Consider the following 26,156-nt stretch of genomic DNA (forward strand, 5'->3'; position numbering starts at 1 on the left):
AGTGAGCACACTCAGCTGCAGCCACTGCTCTTGTCCATTCCAAAGCAACCAGCTGAACCCAACGTTCACAGGAAACAAAGGTTTTCATAACCAAACCTGTGCTTTCAGAGACCAGGGCTGTCCTGTCTGCTGCCAGCTTCCGCACCAGCTCTTTCCTTGGGTTATTCAGGGAAACGTTTCTTTTCTTTCTTAGAAACAAGGTTTCTCTGTGCAGCCCCAGCTGTCCTGGAATTCGCCCTGTAGACCAGGCTGGCCTTGAACTCAAAGATCAGCCTGCCTCTGCCTCCTGTGTTGGGTGCCGGGATTAAAGACGTGGGCCACCACACCCAGTGGAATGTCTCAGAGAAATTCTTAGATTCAGAACGTAACTGCTAGATGAATGGACACTGTTACTAGAAAACCATTGCCCCTGGAGTCCCTTCCACTGACACACCTGTGAGAGCCTGTGGGACCACCAAGCTGGGGATGGTGGCTGCATCCTGAGGGATGGAGCTGAGGTCGGGTTCCGGGGTACTCCGTGGAGGCGACAGAGCCAAGGGAGTCATGAGCACTGGAGGCTTGATCTGCAAGAGAGTCTGTTTAATCAGGGAACATCTAGACCTGCTCTCTCTTCCACCCCGTCTTTCCTGGGTGTCTGCTAATCCTCCTCAGTACTCTCTCACGTCTACACCTTTCTACTTCTCAGCTTTGGCAAAGGAACTTCAGATTCAAGTTCACGTTCAAAATTCGTATTTGGATTATATAGTCAGAGGGTAGCTCTGTACTTCACCCTTACATTGGCACTACCCAGGAAGTGACAGCACCAGGAAGTGGGTATAGGAGCATCTAGAGGCATGAAGAGTTAAAAGCCACGCGCCCCCTGAGGACAGGATGCAGCCTGCAGGGCAGTGCCCTGTCCACACCTCTGTGCTCTGTAGAGTCCTGGTCACAGGGCTTTCCCTGCATCCACCAGGCGATGGACCATGACGCTCTCCCCACTCTCTGATGAGCTCACAGCATGCAGAAGCACTCTCCAGGTTGCTGACAAGCTGTTCAGCGGTGACTTCCTGTGGCAGACTGTCAGACACAATCTGGATGGGACAGGAATGGGCAACCACCACCTGTGACGGTCTCCCCCGAAACCACACGTAAGGAGATGGAATTTGTACTAAGGGAAGTACAAGTCAATGATATTGGGTCAATCAGCCTCTCTGCACCTACACTAGGTTGATCAGAGTGATGGACGCCAGTGGGGGATAAATGGGGACAGATGGTGGATTCAGTTTGAAGATGGAATAAGTCAATAGCTCCTCCTTTTCACCAGTGACTCATATCGGGAGCCCTCTCCAGAAGAATCAAGTCAATTTACAAGAGTGGACCCCTAGGCATCAGGAGTTTCCAAAGTTTCGATTTTTTTCAGTGTGTAGAGACAGTTCAAGAGCAATTGCTCCATCCCCAAGCTTTTCAACTTTTTCGAGCAATCTCTTGTGGGTCTCACAAAAAATTGCCAGTTTTGATTCTGAGTTCTGGGATCGGATTCCACATTCTAATGAGCCCCTAGGTGGGATGTCTCTGCAGATCCATGAGCACACTTTGGACAGGCAGGTGTTGTTTTCCATTGTTAATTCACATGCATCCACATCCTAACATGCTTCTGGACTTCTAGGATGGACTAGTAATAGTGATGAGGGAAAGGTGCTCCAAACGCTGCATGTCTCATTAACAGTGATGGAGACAGAGTACTCAGTCGTCACATAGAGACAGAGTCAATCGTCACACAGAGACAGAGTACTCAATGGTCACACTGAGACAGAGTGCTCAATCGTCACACAGACAGTACTCAATGAATGAGACAGAGTGCCAATCAAATAAACAAAGAGACAGAGTGCTCACTTGTCACATAGAGACAGAGTGCTCAATCGTCACACAGAGACAGAGTACTCAGTTGTCACATAGAGACAGAGTGCTCAATCGTCACACAGAGACAGAGTGCTCAGTTGTCACATAGAGACAGAGTGCTCAATTGTCACATAGAGACAGAGTGCTCCAAATACTGTGCATTCATTGTCTCGGTCACTGCTCTAGTGCTGTGAGGAGACACCATGACCAAGGCATCTCTTCTAAAATAATCATTTAATTGAGGGTTTGCTTACAGGTTTAGAGGGTTAGTCCATGATCACCATGGCAGGAAGCAGGCTGGCATGGTGCTGGAGCAGTAGCTGAGAGCTTATATCCTGGTCAGCAGGCCGTGAGCAGAGACACAGAGAGCGACTGGGCCTGGCCTGGGCTTTCAAAACCTTAAAGCCCACTCCCAGTGACACACCTCCTCCAATAGGCTGCACTCAATCCAACAAGGCCACACCTCCTAGTCCTTCCCACACAGTTCCATTCCCTGGTGACTAATCATTCGAACATATGAACCTATGAGGGCCTTTCTCATTGAAGCCATTACAACCAATTTGCTATATTTGTCTGTTTAGTCACGGCAGATATGAATTATCCGGTTTCAAGACAGAGTAGTTGTTTTGTGACATAACTGGGAATAAGGCAAACCAAAACTTACCCTCGTGGAGCTACTACTGTAACGGGGCAGGGGAGCAACAAGCACAACACGTGTTTGGAGTGTCAGGAAGTGAGCCGGGCTGGGACTGGCAATGAGGGAGGGGGGCTGGGAAATAACCGAAGGGGTGCACTTTGTGAAGTTTAAACACGGAATGGCTTGGGTCACACTGTATAAAGACTGAATTGAACAGGTAACACAGCTGTCTAGGGGAAGAATCTTCCTGGCAATGAGAATATCCAACAAGATCCCGAGGCAGGAGGAGGGCGCAAGGTGGAAAAGGTAAAAAGTGAGACTGTGCCTGCCTTTGGAGGACACGCCAGGCCTCCGGCGACCTCCCCAAGACTTCTGAACAGGCCACTAACACTTAATCCTTCTGACCCCTCATGTCCAAAAGAGGCTTCCAGGGACACAGTATACTAGTCTAGAGATGAGCGAGAGGTGACTGTCGGTGATCCGGTGGCAGCTGTGCAGGTGAGGAGCTATGGGGCTTTTCTGGACACCTTTGGAAGGTGGAATGTGTCTGGGTAGAGAAGCCATGAGTGACTCCGAGGGTGGGAGCCAGAAAGGCTTCAGGTTGTGTAAGGATGACGCCACATACCCGGATGCCCTGAAAATTTTAATTTGGATGGTTCCTATTGGAATAAACTTAGGAAATGATGGAAAAAGACATTGCAATCAGGAAATAAAGCCAACACGTTATAGTTTTGTCACAGAGGGGAACAAGAACAAGCCACAGCACTGGGGAGAAGTAGAGTGGGAGGATTTACTCAGCAATAGGTGCCACCTCACACCGTCAAAAGGAAAATCAAAACACAAAATAGCGACGTGGGCAAGGTCGTGGGGAAACTGGACACTTGTATACTGAGAATGTAAAATGGTGTGGTCACTGTGGAAATCAGGAAGAAAGTTCCTTGAAAATCCAAAGTGGAACCACCACACAGCCCGGTGGCTCAGCACACGCTCCCAGGAAAGAATTGAGGGCAGTCTGAAGGACAGTCTGGACACCCGGCTCTGCAGGGTCACCATTTACACAGTCAGGAGTCAGGGAGAGAGTGGCGGGCGTTGCAGCGCTCGGGCCGAGGAAGTGAAGAGCTGTTTAGAGTTCAGTTTCACGTTTGCCAGCTCTAGAGATCAGTTGCACAACATGACTCGAACTTACGCTTAGAGACAATTGCAACTTAGTTTCATGTCATGTGGAGGTTTTTCATCACAATTTAGAACATTCTTGAAACAGTTTAAAAGACATTTTTGTTCTTTTTTATTTCAAGATGGGAGAAATAGGTTTTTGGTTTTGGTCTGTTTGTGTTTTTTGGTTTTTTGAGACAAAGTTTTGCTGTGTTGGCCTGGCTGTCCTGGAACTCACTCTGTAGACCAGGCTGGCCTCGAACTCAGAAATCTGCCTGCCTCTGCCTCCCAAGTGCTGAGATTATAAAGGCGTGTGCCACCACTTCCCGGGGAGAGATAAATTTTAATGCTGATGTCAGTGATCCAGGAGAGGAGAATCAGAGCTAGATGATGCCGTCAGCACCCAAGGCCTCTGAGCAGGTGTGGGAAGGAAGGTGGTATTCGCTGGGGCAGGATCTGTCCTGTACCGCCGCAGGAAGGGAGGCAGAATGGAAGGTGTGTAGGTGCTGAGTGGAGGATGGTGGGAGCTTGCAAAAGGGCTTTACTAGATGGTCCAATTCCTTCATTGGATAAAAAAAAAAAAAAAAAAAAAAAAAACCAAAAAAAAAAAATGGTGTCGAAGGATGGAGAGGCTGGCGTGCTAACGAACCAGGGTGGGATGACGGGGAGGATCTGTGGCCAGTGAGTGGCACTAAGGAGGCAGAGGAAGGTGTGGAAACAAATTTGAGAGGAGAGCAGCCAACAGCAAGCTTGGTGGCTGCACAGTGGCGCCGCCTGGGTGCTGAGCTGGGACCTCTTACCCTGCATAAACCCAAAGCTCCAGTCAACAGAAGGGATGGTATTTCATTTCAGTATAGCATCTGAAAAAAATTATAGGACCCAACACGGAAGCAACACACTACTGAACAACAGAAAAGTGATTTCAAAAGATGCCTCGGTGCTGGGAATGAAAACTCTGAATCCCACTGCGACTACATCTCTGTGACTTTAACTTTCTCAGCTGTCTGCTCTCACAAGGCAGTGGCCCTGGCTATCCTAAGAGTTCCCAGTGACCTTGCTATGAATGATATCCTACTGCGCATGGTTTGTGGTGGGGAGGCAGATGGGGAGGGGCCCAAAGACTTCAGGCAGTAAGCTCTGGGAGAGTCCCAGTCAGCTCTCCTTTCCCAATTCTCATTTCACTAACCCCCAACCTACACATAATTCTACCCATCAGGAGAACAAAATCGGCAAATTGTGATTTATTTGCCTGTGGTCTTCAAGTAAATCAACATGAAGGTCTTTGTGTTCCTTTCCTAGAATGACTGGTGGTGGTGATGATGATGATGGTGGTGACTGTAGTGATATATTGTGTACCTCAATAAACTTGCCTGGGGATCGGAGGATAGAACCAGCCACTAGATTAGATATAGAGGCCAGACAGTGGTGGCACACACCCTTAATCCTATCACTTGGGAGGCAGAGATCAGGTCTGGATCTCTCTGAGTTCAAGGCCACACTGGAAACAGAGCCAGGCACTGATGGCACACACCTTTAATCCCAGTACCAGGAAGCACACACACCTTTAATCCCAGGAAGTGATGTCTGGGCAGAGAAAGGAATATAAGGCATGAGGAAACAGGAACTCACTCTCTTGAGGCTGAGGATTTCATAGAGGTAAGAACATGGCTGGCTTGTTTTGTTTCTCTGATCTTTCAGCTTTCACCCCAATATCTGGCTCTGGGTTTTTTTTTTTATTATTATTATTAATAAGACCGTTTAGCAATTCTTATTACAGGTGATGATGATGGTGCTGATGGTGGTTGGTAGTGGTAATGATGATGATGATGATTATCGAAATCTCAGACTCATGAACCACATAACAACCCCAACCTCTCAGGCTTGTTCTCTATTATATTTATTAAGTTGGATTTATCCACTGAACCCGTTTCAAAATAAGTCATAGTATTACAACTAGCTGTCACTTCCACTCAAATGAGGCGACCACAGGGATCAGAGGAGTCAGCAGGCTGCAAGGAAAGAAAAGCTTCCAGTGGCGGTGGAGGCGGCGGCGGCGGCGGCGGCGGCGGCGGCGGCGGCGCACGCCTTTAACCCCAGCACTGGAGAGGCAGAGGCAGGCGGATCTCTGAGTTCAAGGCCAGCCTGGACTACAGAGTGAGTCCAGGACAGCCAGGGCTGCACAGAGAAACCCTGTCTCAAAAACTTCCTTATTTACCCTCTGTGGTGGTTTGGATGAGAATGGTTTCCATAGGCTCATGGATTCGAATACTTGGTCACTAGGGAGGGGCACTATCTGAAAGGATTAGGAGGTGTGGTCTTGCTGGAAGAAGTGTGTCACTGAGGGTGGGCTAGAGATTTTAAAAGGCCACTCCTGATCCAGTCTCTCTCTGCTGCTGCCTGTGGGTCCGAATATAACACTCTCAGCTCCTTCTCCAGCATCATGTCTGCCTGTGTGCTGCCATGCTTCCTGCCATGATGACCAGGTACTAAACCCCTGAACTGTAAGCCAGCCCCCAGTTTAATGCTTCCCTTTATAAAACTTGCCGTGGTCATGGTGTCTCTTCCCAGCAATAGGACACTGATGGAGACACCCCCCTCTTCAGCTACTGGGACTTTTAAACAAAGCAGGAGTCTTCTACAAACTGTGGACAGCATTGTCCTATGGGTATGTCCCCAGGGGCTTTTGTGACAGGGGCCTGGTCCCCAATACATTAAGTGATGCAAGAACCTTCAAGAAATGGTTAGGCCATTGGGGGCATCACCTTGGGGCAGAATTGATTTTGGCTCTTGAAGTAAGTTAGTCTCTGTGAGAGTTTTTAAAAGTGAGGAGACTGGCCGGGTATGATAGCACCCGCCTTTAATCCAGCACCAGCCAGGGCTCCATAGAGAGACCCTGTTTCAAAACAACAACAACAACATACAAAAACAAAGGAAGTGTGACTGTTTCCCCCTGACACACACACCAAGTTCCTGCTTTACCAGGTGACTGATGGGTCCCTATCATGTCTGCTCACACTACTGTAGTATCTTCTGCCAGGAGCCTCACCATGTTCTTGTGCCTCCAGGACTGTGAACTGGCTACCCCTCTTTTCTTTTTCTTTCTGGGTGGTGGTGGTGGTGGTGGTGGTGGTGGTGGTGGTGGGTCTGTCTGTCTGTCTGTCTGTGTGTGTCTGTGTGTCTCTGTGTGTGCGTCATCAGGGCATCATGCCCACTGGACAAACACTCTACACCTGGCTACAACCCCAGACCAAAGGGCTCATTCCTCTATGAATTCTTCAGCCCCCCTTCTTCTGTTACAGCAATCAAAACTAGACTAGAAGAAGGGGTCTCTGACTTTTTAAAAATAGGATTTTTGTGAGAGAACGAAATGCAATCAAAATTTACTTAGTGTTCAGAAATTTAAGTTTCACTGCCTAATATAAAGAGCTAAAAATATCGTGCTGGAGAGAACTCAGTCAGTGAAGCGCTGGCTTTGTAAGAATGAGGACCAGAGTTTAACAGCTAGAGTGCACACACATCTAGCATTTAAGAGGGAGTCACCATGATTTTAGAAAAGTCTAGAAACAGAGGGACATAGCTATGCAGCACATCGTCTGTGATAGGATGTGGGCCTCTTCCTCAACCAGAAGAAGCTGTTCTCTAGGGGCGGGGGGAGGGGAGGGGGAGATTTGTCTTTACTGTTCTTGCTTTCAATTTTTTAAAATATTGATTTGTTGATTTTATTTGGTTGTTTTAATGGACAAAATAAAGTAAAATGCTCACATGTTGGTTTCTAATGTCATTCTTCAATAAAAGGACGGGGACGTCTAGCAGAAATGGATGATCCTGAGACTAAGACAGGGAGCATGCAGAATAAGACCACAGGGAGCATGCAGAATAAGATGGGAAGCATGCAGAATAAGACAGGAAGCATGCAGACTAAGATGGGAAGCATGCAGAATAAGACAGGGAGCATGCAGAATATGACAGGGAGCACGCAGAATATGACAAGGAGCATGCAGAATAAGACAAAGGAGCATGCAAAATAAGACAAGGAGCATGCAGAATAAAACAAGGAGCATGCAGAATAAAACAAGGAGCATGCAGAATAAGACAAGGAGCATGCAGAATAAGACAGAGAGCATGCAGACTAAGACGGGAAGCATGCAGAATAAGACAGGGAGCATGCAGAATATGACAGGGAGCACGCAGAATATGACAAGGAGCATGCAGAATAAGACAAGGAGCATGCAGAATAAGACAAGGAGCATGCAAAATATGACAACAAGCATGCAGAATAAGACGGGGAGCATGCAGAATAAGACAACAGAGAGCATGCAGAATAAGACAACAGAGAGCATGCAGAATAAGACAGGGAGCATGCAGAATAAGACAGGGAGCATGCAGAATATGACAAGGAGCATGCAGAATAAGACAGGGAACATGCAGAATAAGCTGGAAGCATCCTGAAATGCCGAGAGGTAACAAGATGTTAACAAAACCCGCCAGTGATTGGAGTATCTTGAGGGGAGGGGCTGACTGAAAGACTTCCAGAGGGCAAATGTGGACCACCATGAGCAGCAGGGTAGTGACTTATTATAGCATGAGTATATATGTAATAAATGTCCGCAAGTCCATCTGCCACGAGTAAAGGACGGACAATGTAAACAAGTAAGAGAACAAAGAAATCTCTCAGGAATGACATGTCCACAACCTCTCTGGCAGAGGACACAATTCCCTGGTCTCTAAGGGTGGGCTGAGTGGACATAATGAATCCCTCTAACTGCCACAGTGTGGAAGTGGGGGCGGTCACTCTTACAGTGGGGACACCTGACTAATGTCACCTCAGCCACGGGGTCAAAAGCAACATCATCAGTGGTACTGACAGTACGTGCTTCTGATATGGATAGACAGATGTTACTGCACCTCTGTTATCTCCCCTATACCGTCTAATATGTGAGGAAACGATAGTCAGATCACATTCTGTGAAACTCCTCAAACCGTTCATCATCCAAAGTAAGGAAAAGCCAAGCAACTTCCACAGACAGAGGAGCTTAAGAAAACATGATGACTGAAGGTGAGGCTGGGCTGGACGGGACCCCGGAACAGATCAGAGAGACAGCCATACAATTAGAATGAAGTATGGACTTGATTTATGACAACGTACTATCAGTTTGCTGTTCGTGACAAATGTGCCATTGTAGTGTAAGATGTTAACAGTGAGGAGCTAGGCTGGGCTGGCGGTGTGAATCTTCCAGTATACAGCAGAGATCCTGCTGCAAATATTTAAAAGCAGAATATGGTTAACTGGTGAGTGGTGTGGTGGTGTGGAGGGGTAAAGGGGCTTCTTCCTGGCAGCTCCAGAGGGGAAGAGCGGAAGGTCTGCTGCTGAGATCCCTGTCCGGCATGCTGGGCTAAGCCTTGGCCTTCAAAGCCTGATACATCTCTAGCTGGCGTCTTTTCCTGAAGTTCAGAACCTCAGTCACACAGGACGGTGAGGTCCCACCCAGGGCATTATTGCCGGTGGCTGTCCCAGGAGTAGTCAGAACAAGAAGGATATCTTTGTCCATGTCCACCCCACCCTTTCCCTGGGGACACATTTCTTTCTTCCTGACATTCACATTCTTCGTTCATTCAAAACTTCCTTGTAATGTAGCTCATGGTAACCAGCTCCAAGGCTACAAACAGGGTTCGAGGAAAAGGGCCACAGTGTAGAGAAATGAAACTTGGGAGTTTTTTTTATCTGAGGGAATACATTCACACCTGAACTGTTTGGATCATGCTCTTTCATTATTCTGCTACTCTTTCTTACAGCTCTGATTCTTCCTAGTTTGAATTCCTTCTAAGTTCTAATCCTTCCTTGTTCTCTTTTGTTCTACACACAGCTACATCTCGTTTCTACACAGCTTCGTCTTCCTTGTCTCCACACTGTTACAAATCTCCACACACTTACGTTCTCTACACAGCCACATACCTTTGTACTTTTCTCACATATCTTTCCGTTGCTCACATTTCTCTCTTCACCTCTCACACGTCTCTTTTGCTTCTTCTTACACATAGCTCCTCTCTCTCTCTCTCTCTCTCTCTCTCTCTCTCTCTCTCTCTCTCTCCCTCAGCTCCTTCATCACAGCTCTCTACATAGCTCTCCACAGTCCCCCTTCACAGCCGAACTCTGGACAAATAGAAGTTCCGTTTTCAGGGTCACAAAGCATTTCTTGAGTAAACAATCAGAGATAGCATCATGTCTTAACATTATCGGCCTGACTTTGGTTCAACAGACATTTAGGAGTTTGTCCTTGAGAAAACCATCTCCAGGGGCAACCTAGTCTATTTTTTTAATTTGTTCTAAGGTCTTAGCTAAATGTGTAAAAGGCTGTCTTTGTGCTGGGAATGCTCCTGTGTGAGTCTGAGGTAATGATAAAAAATAGGGCCTAAATGTCTTACAGTCTTTGTAGGACAATAGATCTAGTTATGACGCATATTCTAATATATTTTCTATATATCAAAATTATACAGCTTAATGAGAAGTCATCTTCCTGACCATCCATGGATATATGTGCCCATAAGATTGAGATGTAGCCGGGCAGTGGTGGCCCACACCTTTAATCCCAGCACTCGGGAAGCAGAGGCAGGCGGATCTCTGTGAGTTTGAGGCCAGCCTGGGCTAAAGAGTGAGTTCCAGGAAAGGCGCAAAGCTACACAGAGAAACCCTGTCTCGAAAAACCAAAAAAAAAAAAAAAAAAAAAAAAAAAAATTGAGATGTAATCATGAGATTACATATTCATATCATATGAGATTACACATTATAGTGCAGATGCTGGGGAGATACCACAGCTGTTTTTGCACATGTGAAATTATAGACAGGATCAACAGTTTTCAGGGTTGGTGGTCCCATAAGCCTTGCTTGAATGGGGTTCTCCTCCATCAGAGAAGTACTTATCTGGTGACTTGACATCTGAATTATCCATTGCTATCCACTGTATTTGTGTCATGGCCTGCAATAGTTCGTGACACTCTCAGGGTTATAGGGAGAGGCCTCAGGAAGCACAGTTAGAGAAATGGAATCATTCCCTATGTTTAACTTCAGACTGTATTCTAAAAACTTGCCTGGTAAAATGCAAATTGATTCTGATAAGAAGTATGTGTGATTCCGTTCCTAGAGGTCAGCCTGCCACTGGATCCACAGTTACCTTTTCACATCTGGGAGAATGTAAACACCCGAGAGATGGTATTTGTATCATTTGGCCTTGGCTTCAGTCAAATCTGGCATCCTAATTTAACAATCTTTGCCTTAGCACTTTCCCAAGGAGGTAAAACTATGTAAATACAACACACTCCGGGCATCAGGATGAACCAGAAGGGAGCAGGAGGGATGTGCCTTTCGGAGACACAAATGGGTGAGGGGCAGGCTGGGGTTTCTCCTACCAGCTCTGAATTGGAATTCTTCCTGGAGTGGGGAGGGGCCACAAGTACTGTGGGAGGGGCCACAAGTACAGTGGGGAGGGGCTATAAGTACTGTGGGAGGGGCCACAAGTACTGTGGGGAGGGGCCACAAGCACTGTGGGAGGGGCCACAAGTACTGTGGGAGGGGCCACAAGCACTGTGGGAGGGGCCACAAGTACTGTGGGGCTTACATGGCCTGCTGTCTTGCCTGAGGTGGGAAAGAAAGATTTCATCTCCTCCTGACACAGGAAGCCAAGAAGAAAACAATGAAGAATGATGTGGTACCCTGTGGATGCTGAGAGAGAGACAGAGAGACAGAGAGAGAGAGAGAGACAGACAGAGAGAGACAGAGAGACAGACAGAGAGAGACAGAGACTAGGGGACAAATCACCAAGACTGGAAAATGTGGGATCAGAAAGCAGATGTGTCCATGAGCCTCGCTGCCCACCAAACCCTGTGACACAATAATTCTCAGGAGAAACCACACATTTCAAGGGAGTCAAGCTCTCTGCTTCAGTAGCCACGGGTCAAAATGACCAGCCCTGTTGTTGAGAAAGGGGACACTGGACACATGACTGCAGGCATCCAGCACACAGCAGAACTGCAGTTGTGGGGTAGCAGCACCCACTTGAATTAGTCCATAAGAAATGAGTATACAATCTTCAGAAATACTGCAAGTTGGTAGCTGTAGTGGTTTGAATGAAAATGGCCCCATACATTCATAGGGAGCGGCACTATTTGGAGGTGTGGCCTTGTTGGAGGAAGTGTGTCACTGGGGGTTGACTTTGAGGTTTTAAATGCTCAAGTCAGGCCCAGTGTCGCTCTCTCTCTCTCTCTCTTCCTGCTGCCTGTGGATCCAGATGTAGAACTCTCAGCTCCTTCTCCAGCACCGTGTCTGCCTGCATGCCACCATGACAATAATGGACTAAGCCTCTGAACTGTAAGCCAGTTCCAATGAAATGTTTTTCGTTATGAGAGTTGCTGTGGCCATGGTGTCTCTTCAGAGCAATAGAAACCATAAGTTAAACACAGCCGTGTTTAAAGCTTGAGTTGCACAAATTTGCAGTTGAATTAAGTACATTTTAAAAGTCCTAAGTGTTCAGAACTCATCACCCTCCAACCGTTTCACTCTGCGCCTGTACTGCTGAGGGTGGGCTGCGGGGCAGCTTGGCTCTGCTCCGTGCTCGTTTGTTGGTGGCTCAGAGCTGGCAGCACGCGGGTATTTTCACCTTGTAATGTTGCAAGTGTTTTCAAGTGAGGACAGGGTTTGTTGTATTGGTTTACAGACCTAAGAAAGTGACGAGAACACACTTTAAAATGCGGATTCCACTTCAAAGTGTGTCAGACATTATGGCTGTTACATGGTGAGTGACACAAAAATTTTAATCCTGGCTTTATTTTGCCTATTTGTTTGTTTTCAAAAGCTGCCTTTTAGTTCACAGTCTTGACAAACAGGATGGTGGTCCCGCTACTTAAGATGTTAAAGTCATTGCAGGTACAGGACGGGAGCTCAGGTTTAAGCTTCATATAGCCCCTTCCTGGCTCCTTACAAGATTGCTCTGTAGTCATGAAACATAAGGAAATTTGCCTCCTAATCTTAGAAGAGTTTCTGAACTGAGGACCTGACCAAGATGCTAAGAGGCAAATATTCCTTTTAGAATAAAGAAGGCTGTCGTCACGGCTGAGTGTGGCTCTCTAGAAGCTATGGTGTTAAGAGGTTAACGGCTTTTGTCAACGTGACAGTGAACAGCGAGGCTCAGGGGTGAGCCGGCCCCAGGAACGGGCAGCAGGAGGCCTGAGGCTTCCAGAGACTCAGCAAGATAGGCCTGGGGATGAGGCGTGGGCTGTGGACTCCAGAGGACTGACATCTGCCCACCAGTTTGACCCTGCCCTTTCTGCCTGCAACTTGCCCATGTTAGCCTGAGTCTCAGAAACAGGCCAATGTCTGACTGTCAACTAGACTCAGTCTAGGAGAGATGACTGTGTTGTTCTCAGGCCAGAGGGAGCTGCTGTCTGTGCAGGGCCAGAGGGAGCTAACAGAGCTGTCAGGGGGGACACCACAGGCCCAGGACACAGTCAGAGGAAAGAGACAGCCTCAGAATTTCTCAAAAAAAGAGCTCAACAAAGACTCCAAGTCACACTGTTGACTTATCTCTAGTTCCAGCAATCACTGTTACAATGTCCTTAGTGATATTGCTATTTTGTAGAGTAATAGTGTTTGTTGTGTTAATGTATCATCAGATTGTAGCAATAGTTACTGTTACTCTTCAAGGGTCTTCCCACTCCAAATGCCTTCCCCTTCACACCTGATGTAGAAACTACTAGAACTGAACTTGCAAGGGATGTTCATAGTAAATGTAAACAGCCTCTGATGGAGGACACAGGAGAATTTCCTTTCCTTTCTTTTAAAAATAATGTTTATTTGTTCTTTAGCAATTTTATACATGTCTGTGGTTCATTTTGATCCTCTTCACCCCTACTGCCCTTTATTCCTCCCTCACGCTCCCTTCCTCGTCCCAACACATCCACTTCCTACTTTAATTTCAGCTATTTATTTATTTCTATTTAGTTATCTGAGACAGGGTACTACTTTGTTGCCCAAACTGGTCTCAAACTCATGGACTCCATGAATCCTCCTGCCTCCAGACAGCAGGGAATGCAAATCTGTGCCACTGTATTCGAGTCCAAGAAGCATTTTCTTAGTAATGAAATACAAGACCTTTAAGGTCAGACAAAGTGAGAGCCTGCCCTTCTTAGTCAGGCTTTTTTTAAGGAAAAAAAATTCTGGCTCCCTTACTGTGTCCCAGATACTTAAAACTGCCAAGTTAGTGGCCATTTGGTAAGTGGAGTGAGACTGTAAAATTTACTTGCTGACTCTTCCACAATCAGAGTCCTGTCATCAATGGTAAAATGGGGTGCCAGGGTCTGAGAAATTGCCAAAATAAAACTAAGGAGGCCACGTTACCAACTGAGATTCTAAATCACCAGCACCTGTCAGTGTGCAGCATCGGATAAAACAAAAATTTTCTCTCACCGATATGTATTTTAGAATAAAGGTTAATCTTTTGAGGAAATCATTTTAGCTTTGTGAAGAGTTTCACGTGGTTCTTATTTCTCCTGTGTCACCACTGATGGGTGACAGGATCACACAGACTGGCCCCTGGTTTGGAAGTATTCTTCTAGGACACTAAGCTTAAGGCTTACGTAGCTGTCTGGAGATATGTGGTTTGAGACAACGTCCATGCATTTTCCTAACTGTATGGGAAGTAGACTCAAAAGATAACTGTGGCCGTCTAGTTCCTGCAGAAGAAATTCTTTGTGCAGTGGGAACAGACCTACTTGCTTTGTGCAGGGTCTGTGGTTGTCAGCCAGCCTACCTAAGCTGCGTCCTGCTCTGAGTGTCCCTGGGAGTCAGGGGCACTGAAAACTCCCTTTTAGGAGGAGGATGCAGCAGGCTGCAATAATATGAAGTAGGAATTCAACTTACTATGACAAAGGTACACCTGGATGAAGCCAAGGGCCTGCCAGAGGTAAACGCGAGGCTTAAGGAGTCTTGGTGATGTTTCACTTTTGATTATTAACCGTTTCTTGCTCTGAGTTTCTTGCCTGCTATTGTAGCTTTTTCATTAAATTCCTTTTCTAAGAACAGTGTATTGATCTTGTATTGGGCACTGTGTGGAATGTCATTCTGTATGCTGTGAATGTGTGTTGTTCTGATTGGGTGATAAATAAAATGCTGACTGGCCAGGAGCCAGGCAGGAAGAATAGGCGGGATAAGCAGACTAGGATAATTCTGGGAAGAGGAGGGCAGAGTCAGGAGTTGCCAGCCAGACACAGAGGAAGCAAGATGACAAGGCAGAACTGAGAAAAGGTACCAAGCCATGTGGCTAAACATAGATAAGAATTATGGCTTAAATTAAATATAAGAGCTAGTCAGTAATAAGCCTGAGCTAATGGCCATACAATTCATAATTAAAATAAACCTTTGTGTGTTTATTTGAGGCTGAGAGGCTGCGAGATCAGGCAGGACACAGAAAAACTTCCAATTACTGGGCACCATTTCCTCCTCTACTAAAGGAATATTTAGATAACTTTCTGTGCAGTAACACAGCCAGGATCCCTAATTTCAAGCCTCCCTGTAATTATCGTCATTAACATCATCCAGCCAGGACCATCCCTGGATGGACAAAAGTATCTTATCAGAGATACTTCTGTACTCTCTAAGACAGACTGAAGCATCCTGACTATCTGTTTGAGAAGGCCTGGCGGATGTGCCAATTAAGCTTAACTTTCTCCCTTTCCAAAGCCTTATCTCTAGTTTTTAGATCTAGCTTTATATTAACTCAGACCTAAAGGGTTTCTGCTTACAGGTACATCAAGCTGTCTCAGGCTCACCAAGTACATTCCCCACCCTGCCAGAAAACCACAGTAGCCAAGATAGCTTGGACAGATAAGGGGACAAAGGGAAGTAAGGCGGTTTTGTTTTCACTCATCACTCATAGAATCCTAACACTTCAACTAACCACTTCTAAGAATGTAGTTGAACACATAAAATCCCCTTGCTAAGATATTAACTGAATTTAGCCCTCAGTGGATTCTATTCCCTATTAGTCACCTCCCTTTTGGGTTGCAGATGATGGCTGGCAATTACTGTTCTTTTGTGTGGATCTTATAGCCCCTCCTTTTGACCCTGAGGGAATTCAAGCCTGGTGACCTTGCCTTAGCCAGAGCATTGCTATCGCATGGGTGTATAAATGTAAACCTCAGAGACTCGAGGGGATGAGACAGAGAAGAAAAAAGAGAATGGAAGAACTAGATTACAGAACTAGAAGAGAGAACTAGAGGGATGAGATGGAAGATGAGGAAGAGCCAGATGGGGAAGAATATGATGAGAAAGAAGGAGATGGGAGAGGAGCTGAGATGGGAAGGAACTGGATGGATGAGAACCTAGATGGGGCAGAACTAAGATGGGAGAATTGAGATAGAACTTAGAGGGGACAACAGATAAATGTAGAGAGGAATCAGGCAAGACAGGAGCTAGACATGAGAGCAGAATAGGAGCTGTGTAGAGAGAATGGAGTAGAGAGTTTCATGTACGTAGATTTCTTAGAGAATCCCTCAGATTTATTCGCTGCCAGTAGCATCTCTTCTGGAACTCTGGGGAAAGGTATCGAGGTGCTGGACCCCAACAGCGTTCAATAAGAGAAAACTTGCGAAGTAAATCAGGTTTGTTCCATGGAGTGAATGGGCACTTTTCTTGGCCCAAGAAATTTTGTGTCTGTTCAGAATTTTCATTCCTGTGCCACAGCCCCTAGGGGACCAGGAAGAAGGCCAACAGAGCTTTAAGATGTTCCCTCAGAACTTGGACTTGCTCCCTGGTTCTGTGAAACAGAAAGCCAGGCCTGCTCCGGCCCTCCAAATGCAATTCCCAGACTCCAGCAAGGGCACAGGTACCTGAGCAGGCTCAGGTGCCCAGGCTAGCTTCTGAAGGCAGATACACAAATTCCAAAGCCAGCATGCCTTGGACAAAAGGTCTCCCTGGTGGGAAATACTGTAGTTGGTTTTTTTTTTTTTTTTTTTTTAATTTGTTTGTTTTTTTTCCTCCTTTACTCTTTTAGGGGCCCGCTACCCAGCTCCCAAATAAATCACATGAGTCTTATTCTTTCTTATGAATGCCCAGCCTTAGCCTGGCTTGTTCCTAGGCAATTTTTCTTAAGTTATCCCATCTGCCTCGTGCCTCTGGGCTTTTGCGTTTTTTCTATTCTATATACCTTTCTTTCCTTCGACTCCATGGCTGGCTGTGTGGCTGGGTGGTTATTCCCTTGCATCCTCCTCTCCTCCTTTTCTCATTCCTTGATCTTTTCTTCCCAGATTTCTGCTCTTATTTATTCTCTCTGCCTGGCAGCCCACCTATCCTTTATTCTGCCTAGATATTGGCCATTCAGCTCTTTATTAGACCAATCAGGTGCTTTAGAGAGACAGAGTAACTAACACAGCTTCACAGAATTAAGCAAATGTAACATAAAAGAATGCAACACATTTTTGCATCATTATAGAACTGTTCCACAGTATAAACAAACGTAACACATCTAAAATAATATTCCACAACAGAGGTTCATTTGCTTTAGTTTTCTTAACATTTTTTTGAGATTTTATTTATTTTTATGTGTATGAGTGTTTGCCTGAATATCTGTGCACTGTGTGTGTGCTGTGCCCAAAGACACCAGAAGAGGGTGTTGGATGCCCTGGGATTGAAATTACAGTTGTGAACTGCCATGTGGTTTCTGGGAGTTGATCTTGGTCCTCTGCAAGAGCAGCCAGTGCTCTTAATGGCTGAGCCATCTTTCCAGCCCCTTATTTTCTTTAATTATGTGAGGGGGGACAGGGGGGTTGTCAATGTGTGGGTATGTGCATGTGAGTGCAGGTGCCCACAGAGGCCAGAGGCATTGGCTTCTTCTGAACCTGAGTTACAGGGAATGGGAGCCACCTCATGTAAGCGCTAGAAACAGAATTTGGGTCCTGGGTGAGAGCAGTGTGCTCTCTGAACTGCTGCACCCTCTCTCTCTAATAAGGAGCTGAACAGCCAATGGCAAGGCAGGAAAGGGTAGGCGGGGCTGGCAGGCAGAGAGAATAAAAAGGAGAAATCTGAGGGGATCAGTCACCAAGAAGAGAAGGAGAGGAGGACATCAGGGTCCAGCCACCCAGCTACACAGCCAGTCATGGAGTAGGAAGTAAAGGAAGGGACACAGAATAGAGAAGGTAAAAGCCCAGAGACAAAAGGTAAATGGGGTAATTTAAGTTAAAAAAAAAAAAAAAAAACAAAAAACTGGCTGGGTGGTGGTGCACGCCTTTAATTCCAGCACTAGGGAGGCAGAGGCAGGCGAATCTCTATGAGTTCGAGGCCAGCCTGGTCTACAGAGTGAGATCCAGGACAGGCACCCAAACTACACAGAGAAACCCTGTCTCAAAAAACAAAAAACAAACAAAACAAAACAAAAAAACAATACAAAAAGAAAAGCTGGCAAGAAACAAACCAAGCTGAGGCTGGGCATTTACAAGTAATAATAAGGCTCTGAGTGTGTATTTATTTGGGTCGCAGGGTGGTGGGCTCCCCAAAGAGTAAAAAAAAACAAAAAACATTGAAGTTTGAATTTCATTTTTCTCTCATCTTCTCACAACCTCTTTCTTTCTTTTTTTTTTTTTTTTTTGCATTGGAACGACTGAAAATCATTTCTCATCTTACACCTCTTTCTTTGATTTTCCATACATTTCCCTAATACTTGAGAGTTAATTGCCAATTTGCATTTTCGTTGCAGAGTCTGGGTCTCAGGATGGGAACGCCAGCTTTTATTTCAAGAACAGTAAGTGGAAGACAGTACGGCTGCTTCTCTTTGAAAGCCCCAAGGCTTGCGGAGCACAAGCCTGCTGACACTCCTTTCTCTTTTTCCCTCAAGTATCCGGTCCCTTCAGAATCTGTCACAGCACAGGGGCCGGCCACTGGAGTCATGTCATCAGACCTGCTCCCCACCCACAGCCTCTCCATACTGTGAGTTCTTATGATGCTCTTGGGATCCTGGTTGCCATGGATCTGCCCCTTTGCAGCCAAACTTGGCATCAGTATCTTTTCTAAGCAGGAAACACTTGATATCAGTACACCTTTTTTAGCAGGAAATTCTTTTTTTGTTGTTGTTTTTAATTTTTTTTTGTTTGTTTTTTTTTTGTTTTTCGAGACAGGGTTTCTCTGTGTAGCTTTGCACCTTTCCTGGAACTCACTTGGTAGCCCAGGCTGGCCTCGAACTCACAGAGATCCGCCTGCCTCTGCCTCCCGAGTGCTGGGATTAAAGGCGTTCGCCACCACCGCCCGGCCTTTAGCAGGAAATTCTAATGGACACCGCAGAGTCCCTTGCTAAGCCTCTGTCTTGGGAGTCTTTTCTACACCCTTTGACATCAGCTTGCTCACAGCATTGCTTCAAATGTCTCAGGAACATCATTGGCTTTCCACACAGACAGATGAGGAATAAGTCCTAGAAATGGCTTCAAGAGCCGCCCTGGTGCATACAGACAGGGGACAGATGAGTGCCTGACACTCTCATTCAAATGCAAGCTTCATAACATGTGTTTAGCAATGGCCTAAAGTCTGCTCGCCTTATAGCTTCCCCTTCTGGTGTGATTCCCTTTCTCCATTTGTGAAAAAAAAGAAAGAAAAGAAAAGGAAAGAGCACACAAGAGCATGCATTATGTGCTGGGTTGTCACAGTGAGACCTTGTCCGTCACGTGCTCCATTGAGGGACTTATTTCCCAGCCTGTGTTTACTCGGATCCCTGTCTTCCCTAGCATTTTGCATCAGAGCTCTGCCCAGTTCCCCGGGGCCCCAGGCCGACATGACTGGGAGAAGGAGATGGTGGAGGCGTACCTTGTACCTGGGTTTCCGCCCTCTCTTCTTTGGGATTGTCACTGCTGGTCCTGAGCCGGCAGAAGCAGAGTAAAGGTTATGGACTGCCATGGGCACCGGTGTGGCGTGGAGGGGAGGCCGGCCGCGCTTCCTCCCCGGGACCTTCTGTGTCTGCATCTCCGCCGGGGCCAGTCTTACCGAATGAGGAGGCAAAGCGCACGGGGAAGAGAGGTCCTGGGAATTCGTTCAGAGAGAAAGCAAAACAAAACCAGAAATGTCTGTTTGGTTTTCAAAGCACATAGCTCTGTGTGTGTATACCCACTGCTTATGGGGAGAGCCAGGGAAGAGAGACGGGCACCATTGGCCTACAATCCTGCTAGTGCCGAAGACAACAGATTCCTGGATCCAGACACACCTGAGAGTGTCACCAGCAACTGAGTGCTTTCGTGTCTCAATTCAATTTTTGACTAATAAAACAGTATCACAGTCGTGATTTAAATACTATACATGACATTTCTATGTTTATAATGTTTAATGTTAAATAAATCAATATATTATACTTAATATCATTGTATTACATAAATTCATTCATTCCCCCCCCCCCATAATTAACCTTCTTTCTTTGGTTTAATTACAAATTGTCATCACCTCTTCTTCTCTTGAAAGAAATGTAACGATGCATGTCAATTTCATTAAAGCCATGACATCCTTTAGTCAAAATATGCAGAGGGGTTTGCATACAGAAATGTTCATTTTAACAATATCGAGAATTGCAGAAATAAAATAGATATAACCCAAATAACCATATCTAAGGGAATAGCTAATACATCTACAAACTAAAACTGTCAACAAATTTAAAGCCTTTAGCAACACCGTTTGCAGAACATGATGTTGGGTGGAGGAAGCATCACACACGTAAGTGATGCACAAAAATTATCTCAATTACTACACAAAAGTTTATACGGTAAAATCGATGGCAGGAGGCATGCTGAAAGGCCACCTAGATAAAGATGGCCAGACTGTGGGAAACTGTTCACAGCACATAGTCCTTTGTACACAACCAACAGTATTGACCATAAACTACTCAGGTAGAATTCCATAAATCTTGAAGCAAAGGTCGCTGATTGACCTTGACCTGAGAGACCGGAAGAACTGGAAACTCAAAGGTCGGGTATCCTGGCACGGTCAGGAATGTGTAGAGTGGAGTAACGCTTTAGACTTTAACTCAGGGGCAATGCTAGGTGATGAAATCCACTTCTACAGAGCAGGGGAACCTTCCAGAACCTTCTGGTGGGAATGAGAAGGTTTTGCTGACAAGTCTGTAGAAGGCGTTAGGACGGGAGCATCCACGTGCCTTGGTGGGGGCAGCAATGCAGGGACTGTATATATATATAACACTTTACTCAGGGAAGAAAAAGTAAAGCACTTGGAATTCTTTTAAAACATAATAGGGGAAGATTTGTTTTTGGAAATACCATATTAGGTGGATAGATTTTCTTTTTTCTTTTCTTTTTTTTTTTTTTCCAGTGTGGGGCTTGAACCTACGGCCCTGTATACACCATGCAAGCACTTACCAGTGGACCACACTTCCAACTCGATAAATAGAATTTTTAAGTAGAAATATTTTTATTTCACACACTGCTAATGTTTCAGATAAAGAAACAAACTAGACTGCTCTACCTGTGGACCCAGGCTCAGTTCCCAACACCTCCTCAGGCTGCTCACACCTGCTGTCACCCCCCTCAGGCTGCTCACACCTGCTGTCACCCCCTCAGGACAGCTCACACCTGCTGTCACCTCAGGCGCCCACCTCAGACAGCTCAGCTCACACCTGCTGTCACCCCCCTCAGGCTGCTCACACCTGCTGTCACCCCCCTCAGGCTGCTCACACCTGCTGTCACCCCCCTCAGGCAGCTCACACCTGCTGTCACCCCCCTCAGGACATGCTCACACCTGCTGTCACCCCCCTCAGGCTGCTCACACCTGCTGTCACCCCCCTCAGGCTGCTCACACCTGCTGTCACCCCCTCAGGCAGCTCACACCTGCCTATAACTCCCCAGGCCTCTTCTGGCTCTTGCAAGCACCACGCTCACAAGCATAAATCCTCATCTAGACACATAAATGTACACATAGTTACAAATAAAGTAAGAATAAGAAAATGTACAGCAAAGAAACAGCCCGTTGAAGATACCAATTTTCTTTGTTTCTGTGTGTTGAGGAAAATATCCCATCTCACTGATTTAAGAGACTTTTTAAAAAAAAATATTAACATTCATGGAATAAGGTTGCCCCTATAGCAATTCAAGCAGATCAGAATTCCAAGGGAGTAGGGAGTATCTTTTTAAATTCTTAGTAAAGCATAAGATAATGACACGTCTTGTAATTGAATACATCTCAGAGTCAATGAGTTGTGATTACTGTATAGGAATTCATAACATAGAAATCTATTTCTGGACTCGGCGTTCATGCTCCTTGGCATGAACCAAAGTGTTCACTGGTACAAAAGAGGCCCGAAGCACGGATGGGTCAACCAGAACCAACAAGATCTTGTCAGGCGAGAGTGGGTCTTCTTTTGACCTACCGTTGCCAGACGTCTGCTCATTCCTTAGGAGTTTAAAGATTTCAGAAACAGCCTTTCTCATTGTAGAGTGGATTTCTGCACCCTTATCCTTTGCTTCAGTTTTTAAAGTTTATTTTGCTTTGTTTGGTTTTGGTTTCAGGGGACAAGGTCTTTCTATGCAGCCTGAGCTGTCTCAAACAGTGTCCCATCTGCCTCGCCTCCTGAGTGCAGGGATGGAGTTGTGTATGACAGGTCTATCCTACTTTGCCTGTGGAGATTAACGATGTCTAGTAGCATCAGTGTCAAATGAAGCAAGAGAAAGTCTATGGTCAGGGGCTGAGGAGAAAGACCAGTTGAGAAGGTGCTCATCTTGCAAGGTAAGGATCCGGTCCCATCCCCAGAGCAAGACAGACAGGCATGGCGGCTGCGCTTGTAATCCCAGCCCTGGAGGCAGAAACAGGTGGATCTCCGGGTTGGCTCACTGGCCTGCCAGCCCAACCTAAGTTGTGAGCCCAGGTCCCAGAGAGAGCCCCTGTCTCAGAACTAAGATAGACAGCATCTCAGAAAGATCACCAAGGTTAATCTCGAGCTTCCACGCTCATCTGTACACGCACATACTTCACAAATAAACAAATGTAATAATTTTTAAATGACAATGAAATTTAAAACAATATGAGTTAGCCGGGTGGTGGTGGCACATGCCTTTAATCCCAGCACTTGGGAGGCAGAGGCAGGCAGATCTCTGTGAGTTCGAGGCCAGCCTGGTCTACAGAGGGAGTTCCAGGACAGGCTCCAAAGCTACACAGAGAAACCCTGTCTCGAAAAACAAAACAAGCAAAAACAAATAAACAAAATATATGAGCAATAAAGTTTCAAATATAAATAAATCTAAAAGGAGTCTTTGACATCTAAAAATTAAACTTAACTTTCCCTAAACTGTTCCATATAACAAAAACCTCTCCTAGGGGAAAATAAAAAAAAAACTATCTGTTCAACTACTTTCTTTTCCCCTGACATTCCACCTCCCTCTTCTTTTTAAGGAGGAAAACCCATGCCTCAGGCTGCCCCACTTGCGGCCTTCCACAGAAGCACCAGCCTGAAGCAGTGTGAGAGCCCTGCTGGATGACTAGTTTGATACCTGCTGCTAATAGACCAACAAGGAGCCATTGTTGATGGAGTGGTGGGTACCGCAGGGAGGGGAGAGAGAGCCAGAGGCAGGAAGTGTCCAAAGCGCCCTCATCTTGTCATGCCTGAGTGATTGCTCACTTTACCTGCTAATCAGGGATGGGTTCACCAGTACTCATCCCAGACAAACTCAACGTTAAGTAACAAGGTTACCTACCTGAATAATAAATGAGTTTATTAGAACCACAGTGGCTCCTCTAAATGTCTCCACAGCATAATTTTAGAGTTTGGAGAGTCACTAGGAAAGTACTTTCACTTTCAGTAACAGGTCCAGACACTTCAGGAAAGTGGGGGGAAGAGGGAATGCACGTGCTCCCAAATCTCCCTTTCCAAAACTAAGATGTGGATTGAAAAGAGAGAGAGAGAGAATTTTAAATAATCGTACTACAGAAAAGGAAGTGCCTCAGCTTTGGAAGGCAGCGACAGCAACACACAGAAAACCCTGTTCAGGAGAGCAGGACTCTGGAAGATAAACATGAAATGTATCATGCTTAAGTAAGGTTCAATAGTGAAAGGCAAGGCAAACCCTGGAATACATAATAAAAGACTGCCATCCAGAAGGAAGAGTCTCTCTGTGTCTTAAGAAAATAAGAATAGCTGGGTGTAATGATGCACGCCTTTAATCCCAGCACTTGAGAGGCAGAGGAAGGCAAATCTCCATGAGTTCGAGGCCAGCCTGGTCTACAGAGCGAGATCCAGGAGAGCCAGAAGAACACAGTGGAGCCTTATCCCAAACAAACAAACAAAACATAAAAAAGAAAAGAAAAATAAGAATGAGGACAAATTCTAATGAAAATAATATGCTTAAAATTTATTAATCTGAAGTTAAAAAATATATGACCAGAATTATTCTCTGCAAAATTATTCATAATAGTGCAGTACTGAAAACTATCAAAAACAGCCTTATTTGGCATTTTATTTCAAACTCATAAGATGGAATACTTTGTGGTTTTAAGCATGCACATGTGTGTGCATGAGTGTGTGTGTGTGTGAGTGTGTGTGTGAGCATATGTGTGAGTGTGAGTGTGTGTGCGTAAGAGGGCACATGCAGGGCACTTCTCAACAATGTTTGTATGGCTTCATGTGGGAATCTGCCGTGCTCTATGAATAGGGTGGGTCTGAGAAAGAAAAAGCTGGAGATTAATCCCAGCACTTGGGAGGCAGAGGCAGGCGGATCTCTGTGAGTTCGAGGCCAGCCTGGGCTACCAAGTGAGCTCCAGGAAAGGCACAAAGCTACACAGAGGAACCCTGTCTCGAAAAACAAAAAAAAAAAAAAAAAAAAAAAAAAAGAAAAAGCTGGAGGTGGTCGTCCTTGGGAAGGAAAAAACTAAAATGTGGTTTGTACTTTCTTTTGTGTGCCATTTTAAATTGTTGGAATTTTTAAACCAGAGATAGATATAAATAGAAAAATAAACAATGTCTGAATGAGTTTCCTTCTCTGAGAGCTCTTTCTGATATCTTCAGTCTTTTAAATGGCCTTCATTTTCTTTGTCTTCTAATGATGTTGCATCCTGAACCACTAAACTCCGCTGGGCATTGCTTTAATATCCCAAACAAAAGCAGTGAAGTGAAGTCACTTTGACCAAGGCTGAGGGCAGTTTGACTACATGTCCATTTAGCAAAACACACATAGTGGGTTTCCTGCTAGGGCCTGTGATCTACTCAGCCATGGGCTTTTGGCCAGTTTTACAGTGTCAAACACGTACATATTCCCCCTGTGAAACAGCCTCAAATCCAATCAGAAACTAATTGGTTGCCCTGCAAGAGCCACGCCACTATTGTGCCAGGTGTATCTTAACTAGAAGGATATGCTGTAGCCGGCCGGGTCCACAGCTGGGACTCCCAAAACTGTTATTGCCGTGGGACGGTCTATATGTCAAATTGCTCTGATTGGTCAATAAATAAAACACTGGTTGGCCAGTGGCAGCAGGAAGTAGGTGGACAAGGAGAGAGGAGAATTCTGGAAGCAGAAGCTGAGCAGAGAGACACTGCAGCCGCCGCCATGACCAGCAGCATGTAAAGATGCCGGTAAGCCACCAGCCACGTGGCAAGGTATAGATTTATGGAAATGAATTAATTTAAGCTATAAGAACAGTTAGCAAGAAGCTGCACGCATACATTTGTAAGCAATATAAGTCTCTGTGTTTACTTGGTTGGTCTGAGCGCTGTGAGACTGGGGTGACAAGATTTGTCCTGACTGTGGGCAAGGCAGGAAAACTGTAGCAACATGTTATGGCTTTCACCCTCAGTCTTGATCAGAGAAGCCTCTTTTTGCAGTGGGTAATGGTTAATGTAGAGTCTCACCACTGGTCAAAGTGCTAAGAATTAGAGACTATTGAGTAATCAGTTTTAAATGAAGCTTCTATATCAGCCCCTTCAAGACCCAGGGAACATTCTAGAAGAGGGGACAGAAAGCTTCTAAGATAGTCACCGCCTATAAAAAGTCAGACAAGAGAGACAATAATAACATGCACAGATAGGTAGTATAAGCAAGATATGAAACACCAGAGAATCAAGGAGGATGGAAGAAATCGGTTCTGCCAGTAGAGTTGGGAGGCGTGGCAACAGGAGAATCAGAACATGACGTCAGAGTTAGGACTTTCCCGGGCAGAAGTGCCCAGGCTGGTGATGCGGTAGGGTTCGGCAGGGATACTGAGGGGGTGTAGGAAGGAAATGCAGATAAATTAGCAGGGAGAAAGATCCACGGCTTTCTGTTGTTTCTGAAAGCAGCAGAGGCAGCAGTACAGGGTCTTGAGTCTCTGCAGGACTCTTAAGTGATTCCCTTCTGTCAACTACAGGGAAGGGGTCTGCCCCCAGTGGACGGTTTCTCACCAGCGTGACAGAACACTACAGTAATCCGATTTCATCTCACTCTGGGGCTCCATGCTGAACTCGCTGGGACCCAATGTCTTTCAAATGCAACCTATATA

General features: G+C 45.7%; 1 protein-coding gene across 2 annotated transcripts in view; it reads right to left on the bottom strand.

Moving 5' to 3' along the window:
- Positions 1-26,156, bottom strand: part of Scml4 (Scm polycomb group protein like 4) — a 106,362-nt gene that overhangs the window by 35,525 nt on the left and 44,681 nt on the right. For both annotated transcript variants that reach the window (XM_037200315.1, XM_037200316.1), the window contains exons 2-3: positions 19,503-19,715; positions 434-575 (exon numbers count right to left, since the gene is read on the bottom strand). In XM_037200315.1, the coding sequence (XP_037056210.1) occupies positions 434-575; positions 19,503-19,715 (355 nt within the window). The remainder of the gene's footprint in view (positions 1-433; positions 576-19,502; positions 19,716-26,156) is intronic.

This window comes from Peromyscus leucopus, chromosome 8a (genome assembly GCF_004664715.2).
Source record: "Peromyscus leucopus breed LL Stock chromosome 8a, UCI_PerLeu_2.1, whole genome shotgun sequence".
In the NCBI taxonomy this organism is placed as follows: domain Eukaryota; kingdom Metazoa; phylum Chordata; class Mammalia; order Rodentia; family Cricetidae; genus Peromyscus; species Peromyscus leucopus.